We start from the raw sequence: 16362 nt of genomic DNA, 5'->3' as shown, positions 1-16362 counted from the left end.
GCTGATTTGACTGGTTTTGCCAAAATTATGTTGTATTTCAACCACGCTACCATAGCTTTTCTGGCTTGAGCGTTTTAAACCACCACCGCATCTGTGAAAAAGACAACCGAACCATTCTACCCTGAAATACGCCTGCAATAAATACCGCAAATGAGCAAGAGACTGATTCAGCCATAGTAGTGAGTGACGTAATAAATTGCGTCAGCGCCGCGCGTGGCCCCAGCGGCGGCGCCACCGTCGATATCAACAACGGGGGATCCCAGGCGCCCCATTCCTCGCTGGCTGTCGGCGGCCGGGAGCGGGCAGTGGGCGACTCACTCATCGGCCGTCGCAGTCAACGGCAGGTCCGACACACGCAACGCCCTATGCCCCGACAACGGCCAAGCCCAGGAACAAGCCCACTTGCCCACAGGACCGGCATGCCAAATTCCACGTGAAACTCGGGCATTTGCACCAAATTTTCCCGGAGAGTCGTCCGCACAGCAGCAAAATCAAAGGAAGTCGCCCCTGAGGAAGGAGGCTAGCTTGGTGCTCCGGCAAAGCAAGCATAGCTTTGCGTGTGTCCGCGCGAGTGACAGGCCGCTTTTACATGTGCTTCGTGTGTAGCGTCCCGTGCACTGCGACGTCAACATGACTCGGATACTACTTGTCGCCGTTGCCGCGTTGATCTCCGTGGGTCCGATTTACAGCGCGGAAATTTACACCGATCAATTTGTGGTTCACGTCGAAGGAGGTGCTGACCTGGCTAGGGAGCTCGCGAACAAGCACGGCTTCGAGTACTTGGGACAGGTAAGAGCGAAGCATGGCCTCCTAATGCGTGTCTTAGCTCCTTTTGTAGACAGCCCGTGACGTTTGCCGCGGTGCTTGCCACAAGTTGTACCGCGACAAAACACGCCGATAACTCGGAACCTTTTTAATACAGTCAGCGGAACATGATTTCTCGGCTCTAGGAAGCGCATGCTTCATGCCTGTGCCGATCGCCGTCGTGTCTTACGGCTCACCTTCTCTTTGGTGATATTTTCTTTTCTTTTTCTAATTCCAGAACCGGTTCCCCGTACTTTACGCCCCGCTGCGTGACGTCTTCTTTTTTGCTGTTTATTTAACCGCTGTTTCTCACGAGTTTGTTGTCTTTGTCACGCATTTGTGTATTTAGTTTTCTTTTAATATACGCGCGTTTTACGGCGTGTCACGAAGAGCTCTGCGGCGAACACGAACGGATCGGCACGGAGCATACTTACGCACGTCTCACGAGCCCTAAAAGCGAGCTAAGCTATCTTGCGAACAGGTTTCCTTTCACGCGAAGCCGATCCGTGTTGCATTAGTTTCCGTCTCGGCTGAGAACCCGACTTACTTAACTTCCGAAGAAAACTTTCTTACGGGACTCTCCCGGACTTAACTTCGCCGGCGGCACGCCAAGCGCAGCTGTGCTGTTATCGATCATCGGGAACAAAGCCGTCTGCTTTCGCTTTGTGCGCTCCGCTCTTTGTAGCTTGAGCTGGAATCGCCCTTTGTGTCGTGTGTCAACATTTTGTTCTTGTTTAACAGAGAGCGCAAATGTCGGTACGAGTTGCGATATTCATTCATGCATGGCTGTAAAAAAGAGAGAGATATGTGCGAAACTTACAATCCTGCAGTCGCGACACTTTTTTTTTTTTTTTTTTTCACTGGGATGTGTAAATCTTATATTACAATGAGCAGGTTTATTTTTATTGTATCCTGTCGTGTTTCTACTGTTTTTCATTTTTAGTGTGCAGTGATTATTTTACTAGTGAAGTGACCTAACAGCTACGAGGAGCTCGCCGAAAGTTTTCTTTACAAAGTGACATTAAAGGCGTTTGTTGCATGTTAGGAACGTGTAGTCGAGAGAACATTTGGAGGGTTCAAAATGGTGTGGTTTACGCTGTCTGCGCATATTCTAGAGCGTCGACGGGATGGAGTGAAATCGAGAGACAGTTCAAGTTCAGCTGCCAAGTGATGAGTACATGTTACACAGACAGACAGACAATTAACTTTATTATACATGTTACATGATTCAGACATTTACATGCGAACAGCACCGCCTTATGATGGCCAGTACAGCGCTAATCAAGTATACCGCAGCGATATACATTTTGCCGGCTTATCACATATAAGTCGTGCGTTAGCCGTTATCATTAATTGTAAGAAAAATTTAACGTTTTAATACTTGAAGTAGACCTGCTGTTCGCGGAAAGTTTGTGACTGCTTTTGACACATGAGGAACGAAATTTGGTAAGTTCGGTAACGCAATAGGGATACCGACCCACCGTCTTCGGCTTCAGATTCTTCATGCCACGCGCGTTCTCACGTCTTTCAGACTAACAGAACTCCCACGCCAAAGCAAAATTTACCTTCCCTGCAAACCTAGTGTGCGATTCGATAACTCTTATCATTTCATTATCTCGACATCATTGTACGCGTAGTACACTGTTCTACCTAACTTTTGGGTCAGTTATTTCTAAGCGCACTTTTTTTTTCATTTTTTTTTTTCTTGAGCGATCATGATTCTTCGATTGGTACGAACAACTCGTACCAAGAGGTCTCTTGTACATGAACTCTACTGTAAAGCACCTTATACAGATACCTCTTGGCCACCGCGAGAACGAGTCACTAACGCGCCGGAAATTTTAATTGGGTCGATTTCTCCGCGAAATAAGAAGTTTTCACCTCCTGCGCTTAAATTATGCTTATAGAACACGACAAAACTTCTTGTAGCGTGTCCCGCAATCACTGTTAAATTATTATAGGAGTGCATCAGGTCGTAGATATCTGCTGGAACAAGTGGGAAGGGGAGTCACGGAGCAGGTGCTCATGAGTGTCTGGAAGTGTTTACGCTTCTCCATTCGGTAGCGCAGGCTGCACCTCGGCGATAATGGACGTGGGAGCCTGTCTCCTTGCGAGTGTTTGCGCACGGCCACGCCTAATCGGCAGCGATACGCAGCACGTTCTTACGGTCGCAGGGCATCACAGCATGCAGCCGTGCCACCCCTTGCAGCGTTCGCAATGTCTGTTCCTGCAGGTTTTCCCATGTTTTACGGTGCTTGCGGTAGCCCGCGCTGGTGCTGAATGGCAGCTTGCGAGCGCTTGACCCTGTAGAAGGGCATTCTAAGCGAAAATACTATTAATGGGAGATTAAATAGTAATAAGTAGCGGGTATATACTGGTAGACTGCGCTTCCGCAGAATTGCGAACAAAGTGTTCATACTCTGCAATCCTAGCAAGTCCGAAGCAGTTGCTAATGTTGTAACTCACTGGCACATATGTATCAGTATCATACGACTTCCTAATAATATTGTCGAAACAGCTCCGAACACAGAGCACGGAGAAAATACTATATTTAAACAATCCATTGGCGTAGTTCTTAGTCAATATTAGCCACCGGCAGTTACTAGGGGATTTTAGTAATGGGGGGGCATGAAGTTGGAGATCGCTAACGGCCAGGCGTGCAATGGATTTGAGTTTTGGGGTACGCAAAGCCACTTGGGGACACTGTGCTTCTAAAACGCCATGTTAACAACGGTATGAGATATAGTTAAAGAGTAATAATGTCGGCAAGATCGTCGCATAAACAAGGATAGACTTCCTTAAAAGCTCGTAGCATGTGCTGAGTGGTTGCATAGAGTTTTATACAATATTGTAGGAAACTCTACGAGTGGTTGTACACTGCGCAATTTTTCGTAACACGGTCACCGAATCCCGCGTGAACACACGACATGCTTCATCGCAATACATCACATGTGATCACAGCAGAGTCGCAACATCGTGGGGCAGTGCGGGTAACGCATATTGTGTGCATAATGCATATATTGTTTTGCACAAGTACAGAATGTTGTGTATCGTATTTGTTGAATCAGTTGTCTACAGTTACGTGTGCAGAAAAGCGGCGCAAGATTGTTAACTCGGTGTAAACTTAACAGTAACGCCTTAATCACACCGACGGTTGTATAGAGTTTCATAACAATAATTGGCCGGTTGGACCGAGTATTTGCGTTTCATAACATAACGGTACACATCGATTATGGTGCTCTCGTGCTTATATAAAGCAATGCAAAGAAAGAGTTGGCTTTCTTTTTATTGTAGGCGAAGGTTGGTATGTCAGAATCTGCGTAAAAACGAAAGAGCCGACTTGGGAAATTTCCGCACCAGGGCTACCCTATGACGTCATAAATTTGTTTAATGCCTAGCCCAGATTAGTTGTCCAGTAATGATAATAAAAATGTGGAGCTACATAAGACTGTTGTGGCGCCCCGCCTAATTCTGTTTATTCTTTTATATTGTTACGATGGAGAAGTCATAAAGATATATTAGAATATATATTAGAAGAATAAAGATATATGTGCACTATTTACAAGAGAAACAACGATACATAAGCAAGATGGCTGTCGAGACTGAGTCCACCTCTACACGTCAAATCTTCTTCTTCTGACTGGCGTTACTCTTGGTTGTGCCGTAAAATACACATTTCATTTGTTAAAAAAAAAAAGGGAACTCCACTTAGAGGTGTTTTGCCAGCATCAACCGCATAAAAATACTCAAAAATGGGGAAATTTTACGATGCCCGTACGCTGTCATAAGTGAAAATCAAATAACCCAAGGAATCAAAGCTAGCTGATGCATGTCTTGAAAGCTCGCCATCACTTTATGCAGTGGTTTGGGCGCCGGAAAAATTGAAGGCGATTTGAAGTTACTTTGCGATTTCCTGTACATTTCTTAATTTCTTTACAGTAAAGGATACGAGGTAGTGATTATAATAAATAATTGAATAAATAAGCCTGATTTAACACCCTTAGCGTACATTGTAAGTGAGCGCAGTGCAACGAGCGTGGTTCGAGCAGTCAGTTCTGAACTCGTCGGTGTGTCTTGGGGGTCGAGTGACGTTTAGCTTCTGTCGCATGACATTTCTCTATTAGCGCACAACCAGGTCGTAACTCTTTACACTCAATTTGCGATGCCGCCGGTGCCAGGCCATTCGCTTCTCTCTCGTCTACTTCCACAAAGCCCTTTCATGGCCCTACAAAAGTACCCATGGCCAAGGACATTTGATGATTCGGTTTAATTTATTCAGTATCGAGAACCAACTCGCCCAATCATACGTATTGTTAAGACACTTCGTAAGCATGTTTTGTGAGCGTAAGACGCTTAAGGGATATGACACTGTAAATTCTGTTCATCCTTGCTAACCGTGTGCATGTACAATTTGCGATCTTCGAATGAGTGGTTCAATAACGTTTTTGTGGTTGGCATACTGTATGCCGTGCACAAACGTGACTGACCATCCGTCGTTGGTTCACCGCTTTTCGTATTTGAAACTGAAGGCCTGCTAAGGCCCAGCGCTTTTCCTCCGTCTTTATGGCAACCCCAGTCCTTGCGGAAATGCCGTTCGCGTGAGATCTTGTCGGCCGTCCCATTGACATGTACGCGACAAGGTTTTGCTCTGCGTACGTGCATGTAGCGATAACAGTGCGACGCTGGCAGTGGCCGTACATTTACGCGACATCACTTACTACAGACTGTGAGGGTCTTGTAAAGATAATTCGAGCGACAGCAGGAAGAAATCACGCTGTAATCGAGGAGGGAGGAACCTTTTTGTCAGTTTGCCGAGCAGCCGATTTCGCACTGTCGGATGGCGGCAGCCGACTGACCCCTCCGTCGTCGCAACCTTATCGCATGCTGTGTGGGGCTGGTAATTTGAGACTCCAGATAAAAACGCCGTCTTTAACGCTTGGCTGAGTTCGACTCGGCGGTCGATGCGTTGTCGAGCGGAAGTTCAGCGTTGAATCTGCTGGCGATTAACTATACAATAGCCTCTCAGCGATCGCTTCCGATAACATTTGGGAAGGTTAGCCGTTCGGTCGCTTGAAAGGTATGCCGATTCAAATACACGTGACCGACAGGTGGCAATAATATCTCTGCTGATCGCGAGCGTCTTCGTGCTTTGATAAGATCCTGGCTGCTGGCCCTGTTGTCTTGGCAATGCGACCGCGCGTTGATGGAAGCGTGTTTGTCGGGGCCTGTGAGACCGCCTCGATAACAAGCGCTTTTATCGTGCTTGCGTCGAAAACAACCGTTGATATTTATTTTTTCCCTCCATGGTGTAGTCTAAAACGCTAGTATGTAAGCTTGTAGATTCGCGACAGCTGTGCAAACTAGTGCCCCACTTTTCTTTTTTGAAACCTATATGAATGAGCGGGCGACCCCCATGATACCAAGTGAAAAACAATGACTCGTTGTGTTGAGGTAACAAAATGACTTGCCGAGAAGTATTCTCGCGTCGATTTTCCAAATGCGCGGACATATACTAAATCGCTTGAGACCAGCTGAAACTATTACAGAAGCGTCCTGCTGTCTTTCTTTCTTCAACGACAGATATATTGTCGGACGTTTTTGTCAGACTGCACTAAAACGAACTCATGCCAGCTGACTCAACTGTTCTCCCCGTTCGAAAAAAAGTAAAATCGTCTGTTTGGCCATAACAGGTGTACGTCACTTCGGAGAAGGTATAAAAGACTAAAACAGTATCACAAATAAGGCTAGTGGTTAGCGCTTTAGTTTAATATCTTATTTTTTTTTTTTCCCTGTCTCGTTTCTAAATCTGAGCAGCGGCGGCGGCGGCAGCAGCAGCATTATACGCTGTTGGGAAATGGCGGGCGACATGTCTGCGTGCAAAAAAGAAAAAAAAAAAAGAAAAAAAGAAAGAAATAAAGCACGTGGGGTCGGAGCCAACACAGACCCATTTGTGAGGCTGACCTACCAATGAAGCGATGGCAGCTGTTTCTCTCATCACGACCCTTCGCCCACTTGAAGATAGTTGATGCTTGTCGCAGCTGAGTTCTCCTTCAGACTACCGCTCTCTTTCAGGTGATCTCGCATCCAGAAAATAGTCCAGGTATTCTCATATCTCGACGTTCCATTTTGATAAGCTGTCAGAATGTCTGCTAGAGATGAAGTGTGAACTTGTTTGCGACGTAAGCCAGAATCGTCACTGACAGCTGTAGGTTACATCCGACATTTGGTGCCGTCGCAAAAAGCGCCTGTTTCCATCTGAGACCGTCGTGCTTTCGTGGATTAAAAATAGCAGGGAGGGGAGGGGTTGTGAAGCTTTGTTCTTTTCCATTCCGTTCTTTTCATTGATTGCTCCACAGTTGCAGTGTACGAGTAATATCACTCAATCGCACAGAGGTCGCGGGGTCCGTCCGTGACTTTTTGATAGCTTATAGCATTCTTGCGCCGTGGTTTAACTAAACATAAACTTAACGTAAACTCGCCTATGAATTAATATCTATACCGTATGCGGTCTGTGGGCTTGCTGTCCTGTAAGGCGAAACGCCATAAGAGCACGTATAGAAAAACCACCGTTCAGCGAAAGTTCCTCGACGCGCTCAGAACTCCGCTGTTCGTATTTCGTCCGTGCAATTGCCCTGCGTGCTTCCCAACAGCACGCGTGATCCTCTCGGGGTATATCGAGCCTTCTAGAACCGATGCTTCTGTTGCCACGGTGGGCGCTCGCTGCTGACGTTAACTCTACGGTCACGTATCAGGAAAGTGCGCCTGTGTGCATCTTCCGCGCCCGCATCTCGAGAATCTACGCACTCCAGCGTGTGTTTATCGAGCCTTGCCTCCCTCTCCTCAAGCCTCTGGGCTTCGAAAGGGGGGGGGGGGGGGGGGGGGTCTTTTTCCGACCTTCGACATATAAGTGCGCTCCTTTATCCTTTTATTTTTCTCCACAGACGTTTAGACGCCTATGTCGCAGCACTTCTTCGCATTGCGCTCCTTGCCGTCGCATTGTTCACGTGTCTTTGTCGCACGGGCATATTTAAACGTCGTTTTGATTGACCAAAGGCCATTGTTCTTAACCGACGTGTGAAAGCAGCATGTGGCGCGAAGGAGCTGTGATGCGCTCTGGCACCGTCACAATGGTTGCGCTTTGATTATACAAATTGGTTTCACTCATTCGACCGAAGTGACCTTTAACCGTAGGGCTATCTGAACATGAACACTCAAATTCCGTGATGCCCCCCGCTGTAGCTGGCTGTGGCGTTGCGCTGCTGCGCACAAGGTCGCGTGTTCGAACCCCGCCGTGGCGGCCGCCTTCCGATGGGAGCGGAAGGCAAGAATGCTCGGTGTAGTGTACCGTGCATTGGGTGCACGTTGAAGAACCCCAGATGGTCAAAATTATTCCATTGCCCCCCCCCCCCCCCCCCCCTACTACGGCGTGCTCATAATCAGGTGGTATTTCACGTAAAACCCCGGTGTGTAACTTTTTTTTATTCCGCCACGTTATGAAATTTTCCATGCTGACATCTTTTATTCACTCACAGGAGGGGGCTATGCGCCCTCTCTGATTGGCTCAAAACGCCAACATCGCAGAATTTGAGTGCCCAGAGTATAGCCACCCTTCTGGGACTCCTGCGACGCAGGCCCCTCCGTATTTATAGGGCACAGTGGACAGGGAACCCTTTGGTTTTCGGTGCTCCGCCGTCTTTTGCAGCACACCTCGGGCTGTAAAAACGAGGCGCCTTCAAACGTCCATTTCCGGTGAGCACATGCGCGCTATCAGCCCCGCTCGCGCTGCGCTGTCAAGTGCCGAAAAAGCTTTTCTCGAGTGTCCACGTTTTTCGCGCCTGGCCTTTACGGCCACTTCACACGAACCCGCGCCGGGCACATTGTAAAGCGCCGCTGTGTGTGTGTGTGCCCTGGCTACAGCCTGCAGCGCTCGCTCGCACCCGGCGTACTCTGCCCCGCTTGCTTGTTTGTTTTTGTTCAATCTGTCCTGTGGACACAATTCCTGCAGCAGAGAGGCAGTGCTTTGGTTGTTGGTAAGCTGAGAGGTGTACATTTTTAATGATACAGTCGAACCCGGATATATCGAATCTGAAGGGGATCACAAGGAAGTTCGATGTATAGGTAATTCGATATAAACATAAAATTGTTATACAAAAATTTTCAAAGGGATTTTGCTGCTATTCGTTATAGACAATGATTCGTTATATGTGGGTTCGTTATATCCGGGTTTGACTGTATATCGTATCGCTTTGGAGTGGCATTAGAGTTGGGATCTCAGATCATTATAGTTTATATTATTATAGAGATTATTATAGTTTTAGAGATTTTCATTATAGTTTGGCGTAGAAGTGGCGTGCACATCATGCATCGGCCATTTCGGCGTTATGTAACACGCCATCTGAATGCGACAGCCATACTCTCCTACAATAATTACTGCAGCTAACCGGCGCTAGTGAATGCGGGAGCTGCAGGTTGTATGACGGTTCAGACAAATAATGATGGGTCGGAAACTCCGTCCAAATGGCTTCAAACGGCTCTGCGACTTTGCGGATGGATCATATTCGTTTGAATATCCTGATATGAGTGCAACGATTCCCGCTAATTGCCTTTGTGCGTTTAGGAAGTAACTACGATTTCTTGGAAATTTTGAAGTGTAAAGCGTCATAAAAGAGAACGCCACGAGAACGTGTAAAGCCACAAGCACGAACATTGGACAAATCCATGTGACACCCACGATTCCTACAGTATATACCTGAACGACGGCAGTGAGTTCCCTCTGTTAATTTTTGTAGAAAACTCTATGGCGGTAACCACATGAAGTGTTTACTTTCGATGCCTTAATTTACGGTGCTATGTCGCCAGACGTATCCACCTCATGCAAAGCAATAACTATGTATGCTGTCATCGTGGCATGGAACGTGTGTGATTTCGTGTATCCGCTTTATTCTGTACCCACATGAAATACATATTGAACTGCAGTATACGCATGCGCGGTCACGGCGCGGCGTAGAAGCAACTACACGTCCAAAATGCGTCAGAAATACATTTGGCGTGGTTGCCACTTATAAGAAATTAAGCAACGGCAGAAAACGGTTATTAAAAAAAAAAAAAATGAACAGACGCTCGCCACTTGCGTGTGGGCTTTTGAAAGACTTCATGACAGCAATCGACTATACCTCCACAGCTGCTCAGGAACGAATTGATTCCATCTTTTCGAGAGCGTAACGCCGTTATCTGCAGGGCTGAGCCGCGCCATCTTTGCTGGCGATCGGCGCACACGCGCTGCGAAGACGTTTACGACGTCGCATGCAGATGCTTCGCCTTTCGCTACGGCTTCCTGCGCGGGCATACGCAGCTGTTCGAGGGGGGGGGGGGGGGGGGGTAGAAATGTGACGGCCGTTAACCTTCCTCCGATGGATTCGCCGCGTGCCCTTGATACTCGCCCAGTCGTTTCGGCGGCGCTGCACTACGCGCCGTTTTCTTTTTCTGTCTTTTTTTTTTTTCCCGGGTCATTTAACTTGCTGCGGCCTTCTCTGCTCTAAGAAACTCATTGCCCGCGGGAGGGCGCTGCGGTGCCTTTAATGCTCCTTTAATAGCGCGGTGGGCTCTGGGTCCATGTACTCTATTCTTGCCGGTCCTTAATTTTGCTGTGCGTGTGTTACTCGGTGGTTACTGTTGCTGATCGCGCCTGTCGGAGACCGCGGCCTTGCGAAGCCTTCGCGTGCGCCGCTACTGCACTGCATGTAGCCCAGCCTTCTTATGTGGAGTCCGGTCAGCTGAAGTATAATGCGCTAACCGCGCCTAATGTTGCCTGGACAGGACATTCTGTGAGAGGACTCGCCGCGGTAGCTTATAGTGGATGTATCGTGTTTCGCGGCTAAGTTCGAGGTAGCGGGTTCGATCTCGGATGCGGGCGAGATGAACAAAACGATCGCGCACTGTTAAAGAACCCGAAGTGGTCAAAATTAATCCGGAGGAACCCCCCCTCCCCCAACGGCGGACCTCATAATCAGATCGTGGCTTTGGTACGTGAAACCGGTTCTTTTCTTTTCTTTTTATATTTTTTTTTTCGTGTAAGAAGATGCGTTGTCCTCTTTGTACGAAAAGTAATTGTGCAGCGCACGTTCTCTCTTCTTTGTGTCCTGCACTTTCTGTGGTTTGCTCGGTACCGTTGTTGAAACGCGTGACAGTCGCCGTTTTGTTACGAAATACACGAATGTCAATGTTTACGAAATTACGAAATGTCACTGTTTCGAGAAGTTCATTTAACTTTGGTCGCGTTTAATGAATGCCTGGACTGTAACTCTTAATTGAGTGATTGCCCGCACGCGAGCGCATGCCTCGAATTTGCGTGCAGTAAAGCAGAGGCGGAGCGAGGTGAATGTGAAAGTAACGCGCGCTGTCTTCCCTTGAATTACCCTTTTTTTTTTTTTTTTTCAAGCCGCAACCGACTGTAGATTTGACACTGCTTTCTAAGCCAACTTATTACCGTCCCCGCCTGTATCTCTGTTCCAATATTTTACGGTGGAATATAGTTGTAAAATGTTGGAAATCACGTGGAAATCCGGACACCTATATACAGTCTGTCTTGTCATGAGAGTGGTATGTTTTGTGTTACTCATTCTACTACATATATAGCTGTAACTGCGCATATACTTCCCCTATTAGGTATATGACATGGTTCAGAATTCATTAAATGATATATATTGTGAGACGTCAACCGATGCGATGCCTTTATTTCCGAGCAGCCGCCCGAGACAGAGACGAAGCACCGCACGAGACAAAAGATGATGATGAGTCGTATGTACAAATGACGACGACGGTATGCACAAAGAGCGCTCACAATATATATATATATATATATATATATATATATATATATATATATATATATATATATGTGTGTGTGTGTGTGTGTGTGTGTGTGTGTGTGTGTGTGTGTGTGTGTGTGTGTGTGTGTGTGTGTGTGTGTGTGTGTGTGTGTGCGTGCGGAGGAAATGCAAGGAGGTTAAGCTAGGGCGATATAGACGCCTTAATGTATATACGTGCCACCGGGTAGGTCATCTTTCGACTCTGCGAATCACATTTCGCAGATTTGATTCACTTTCTTGGGGAAGCCGGGGTGGTTAGATGTTGGTTGGATCTTTCTTTCTTTCTTTCTTTCTTTCTTTCTTTCTTTCTTTCTTTCTTTCTTTTTTTCGTTTCGTGACCCAAGGAACGACCTTTATCTCATTCACGGCTGTGGACCTGAGAAATGAGACGCGCCCGATGCAAACCTCCGCGCTTCAATTCGCTTCGCTCCCCTGTCGGTGTCAGAGGGAAGATCGGCGCACGGCCATTTCACCGGGGCATATAGCGCCGAATCGCCTCGCCGTTTAATGGTCCCCGCCGAACCGACTCTCTGCTAAAGGCGAGAGAGACGGGGTGCATCATTGCCAGAAGCTGGCACGACCTCGCGACCTCCACGCAGGACTGGTGCGCAGCGTCAAACCTGTTTCCGCCGTGGAGTGCGCGCTCGTAAAGCTCGCCGACGGCGATTAAGCTCGGTGACAGTCCGCCACGTAACGCAACGTACGGCAACAACAAAAACAAACCCGGAAGGCGAATCTACCTCGACCCAGAGAGAGAGAGAGAGAGTGTGTGTGTGTGAAACAAAAATTAAAGAAAAACGAGGATTTCCTGCGTTCCGCAGCGACCTCCGTACACACAACTGCCGTCGGCCGGTCGTGAACGCAGATCCGTGCCGCCATACCGTCTCAGCGAAAAACTCCTCGCGGTTTTGCTGCTTTTGAAACCGTGGCGTCCCCGTCGCTTCGTGAGCGCCGGTGGGCGCGAAACCCGGGAGCGCATGGCACGGCTATAACGCTGTGGGCGCCTTGGCTCCGCCGGCGTCACGCTCTCGCGGTGCGGCGCCGGACGGGTTGTGCCACGCGTGCAATTAGGAGCGCGCGGTGCTTGCCTAGTGAGCCAGTTACGGTAGAACCGGAAATAATTAATCTGCTACCTGACGCGACCCCGTTGCCGATTCGTAAACGTGCTGGCGGTAGATGGGTAACCGTTACGCGAGCGAATTCTGCGATGATGACTTGGGCACCCTGGTTCTTCTAGTGAGTGAGTGTCAGAAAAAGATAAAAAAAATGGTGTCAAGGCATTCATTACGGTATGTAGATCGTCCAAGTGCGTAATTGGAAGTAGTTAGGTTAAGAACAGTTATCCCGATCATTGCAAGTGTCTATTGCGCGTACACCCATCGCAATTACATTTATTACAGTCGAACATGTATATAGGGAAACCACATATAACGAATTGTGTATAACGAACAGCAGTTAAATCTCCTTGAAAAATTTTGTTAAAGAATGTTTATTTTATATATCGAATTACCTATATATCGAACTTCTTTGTGATATCCTTCAGATTCGATATATCCAGGTTCTACTGTATTATTATTATTATTATTATTATTATTATTATTATTATTATTATTATTATTATTTACTTATTTATTTGGCAGCATTTGCGTGCCTCGATCTCTAAATGTATTTATGAAGAATACACCGGCACCTTGAATTTCCCTATGTTCGTCGTTGTGTTCGCGATTTTAGAATCTTATCATATTGCAAGCATCTATGTGCAATGCATTTTCCTGCTGCCATATTCTTTCGATGTCTCTTTCCACCGCACCAAGATTTCGTGCGCAAGAAATTCAAGCAGCTAAGAGCACTGTGTCCGCACTCATCAGATCAGTAAATGTCACTGAATTTCGCACCCAATACCGGCAGCGTTGCACGTTCGATGTCTGAACGCGGCCCACTGCTTCAAGATTGATTTCATGGCTTTCAAAACGCGGTCGCAGGCGCACTTATTCGCTGGAGCAATATGGAAATATGTTTCAAGCGCACTAATGGGCGCGATTTCTTTCGTACGATTACTTTACCGACGCGAATTTTGTGCGCTGTACGTCTACGAGGCACCTCCGGTCGAAACAGCTTGCACAGTGAAACCCCTTGATGTATATACAGAGGCTCCGTAAAACATGCCCTCTTCGAATGATTCAGTGCACGTAGGCACATTGTGGTTCAAGTGTTCCGAGGAGCTTCGTTGCAGATCCATATATATTATAGTTGTCTATACGTTTCGATTATTCACTCGTTGAGGCTTTCCCTTCTTTTCTTATTGTTTTTAGCTACAACGTGCTATATTTCTTCGTTTTACTCAAATATACCCTTTTCATTTTTCCTTTGTTCTTTTCATGTTGATCTTCGCGCTTTAAATTAAACTCTTTCGAGGTTGTCGCTTGAGAAAGTACTGCGTCTTCGCTTGAGCAAAGCGCATAGTGGGCTTCCCTGCGCTCTCGCACGCCTGCTCCCTCCCGCAGCGTGTCGCGGCGCATGTATATACGACATCGTGGAGGAGGCGAAGCAAAACAACAAAATGGCGTCGACGGCGCTGGTAATATCATCGCGGCTCATTTATGGTCGTCACACTGTCTTGCTGCCAGCCGCGTTGCCACGATCGTTCCAGCTCTCTTATCACTTTCCCCGTGCCTCTCCTTTCCTGCTCTCTCCTGGCTTTCCTGGACGGTGCTCCGTCACCGCCTGCCGCACACCTTCACGAACTTGGGGAAGCGTGGGTTGCGTGCACTTGCTACGTGTTGCTTTCAGCTTTTGTCTTTTCGCTTCGGCCGCCTCGGTGTGACACGCGACTCGGGCTTCCTCTCCTTCCTTCCGCTGCCACACAAGCGGACTCCTCCTCTTCCTCCTCGGCCTTCGCTTGTATATTAGCGACCCCGTGGGTGATATTTATACCCGCGGCGACGGAGGCCAACCGCCGCCGCTGCTCTCTGTATCCAAGAGCCCGTTGCGCCCCACTCCTCACTGATCCGCGCGCCCCGGAATCTCATTTGTTTCGCATTGTTTCGTTAGTGGCGCTCGGTCATCGTCTGCACTATACGGCATCTACTCTTCGGAGAGTAGACCGCGAACGTGGGAGATGGCTCAGGGACTAGGAACTGTGTCAAGGATCGCGGGCAGTCAGGTGGCGTTCATCGGAGCGTGAGCTGTGCGGCCGATTCTTCCGGTTTGCCCTCTCTCTTCTCTCTCTCTGTTCCTGATAGCGTCATGTCAAGACTGCCCGTTGTCTGCACCTGGCGGTCGGACCGCACTGTTAATCGCGCTCATCCGTACAAAGTGGCGCCCGTACACGTTCCTGCTGAGCCCTCGGCAGTTTACTCGGCAGTTGAGCTCATTCCTCGGACTATTACTTCTACTGGCTGTGCCTCTTCCTAACGTCTTCGTCGCTTCTCGTATCTCCTGCCTTTTCCTTTTTCTTTTTCATTCATTTTGTCTACTTCCTAGCTGTTGCGATATAGGCGCCGTTGCCGGCTCTTCACACCTGAGTGCCGTCAGGTAGCGATGCCCTTGCCTCGAAGGTTATCAGCTGGGCTGCACTCGACATTGTTCCGCATTTCTGTGCTCCTTTCGAGCGACGTCTGTCCGCGGATTGGCTGTCGACATTTTCGTCGCGCTCGTTTCAGTTCAACATTTTTATTTTACTTTTAGTGATAGTTATGACTGAGATCTCGGTGTTACGTATTTCTTCGTGCTCATTTAGCGTTCTGAGAATATCACGATGAGAGAGAACCCGCCTGCGTTGACTTAGCAGCTGTGACGTTGTGCTTTTTGAGCTGGAGGATAGGTGTTCGATTACTCGGCCCGGCCTTTGCAGCACCGTCACGGCCAATAAGAGGTACACGTCGCCTGCCTCGCACTCATGCGGATGGTGATGGGTCTGACAGCGGCTTCTAAAACCATCGGCTTACAACTGTTTGACAGCTTTAAACCGTGGCTACAGCACCTGAGCTATTCCGCGCTACAAGGAAAACTATCAGCAGTCGGGCGTTCCCGTGCAGATATCTCACTCCGGAGTATTGACCAAGGTCAAGGCTGCTCAGCTTCGGTAATCAGACGAGCCCTTGCGTACTCAGCTATTCAGCACGACATGGCCGATGACCGTCGTGTTAAATGATGCTGCCGACGAAGCACAAGGCATTTTCAAACACGCGCTGCTTCCCTGTTAAGCAGATCTGACAGGCACACTCTTGCTCGTGAGTGCATGTGGATACGCGATGGCATGCACACTTCTTGTCGTGGTTTGCGTAGCGGTCTAGATTCCTGCATATATTTAAATCTAATCTGTATGACACCAAGGACTGTATCGACGGATAGGTGACTGATCAGGTCCTGCATCCTCCTAGGCGAGGGTTTTCACCCAGAGGTTGGCGAGATGTGGAAATACCTCCTTAGCGCCATTCGTTTTATTACTTCGTAGAGATGTATGTGGAATGGCCTTAGCTTCCTCTTAATGCCAAATACTCGGCAACCCGTTTGCTACGCCGTGCGAGGACCTTCTTACATGGACCCTTTGCGGGGGTCAAACGAAGTCTTTTCCTCGACTTTGCTTTTACGTGCGTACTTTCCTATTATATGAACGCCGTTTGCGATGCCCTTTACCATGTCGATGATCTCGCCCTGCTTGCATTTGCGCAGCATGGGGTTGGACCAC

The 16362-nt window shown here is 48.0% G+C and overlaps 1 protein-coding gene across 1 annotated transcript in view; it reads left to right on the top strand.

The window, feature by feature from the left end:
* The first annotated feature begins 258 nt into the window (after window positions 1–258).
* LOC119442370 (furin-like protease 1, isoforms 1/1-X/2) overlaps window positions 259–16362 on the top strand; it is a 184004-nt gene continuing 167900 nt past the window's right edge. Inside the window, 1 exon segment of the mRNA XM_037707224.2 lies at window positions 259–789. Within this exon segment, the coding sequence (XP_037563152.1) occupies window positions 631–789 (159 nt within the window). The 5' untranslated portion in view covers window positions 259–630.

Source organism: Dermacentor silvarum, chromosome 2 (genome assembly GCF_013339745.2).
Source record: "Dermacentor silvarum isolate Dsil-2018 chromosome 2, BIME_Dsil_1.4, whole genome shotgun sequence".
Classification (NCBI taxonomy): Eukaryota; Metazoa; Arthropoda; class Arachnida; order Ixodida; family Ixodidae; genus Dermacentor; species Dermacentor silvarum.
The sequence above is the reverse complement of the archived record's forward strand: the minus strand, read 5'-3'. Positions and strand labels throughout refer to the sequence as shown.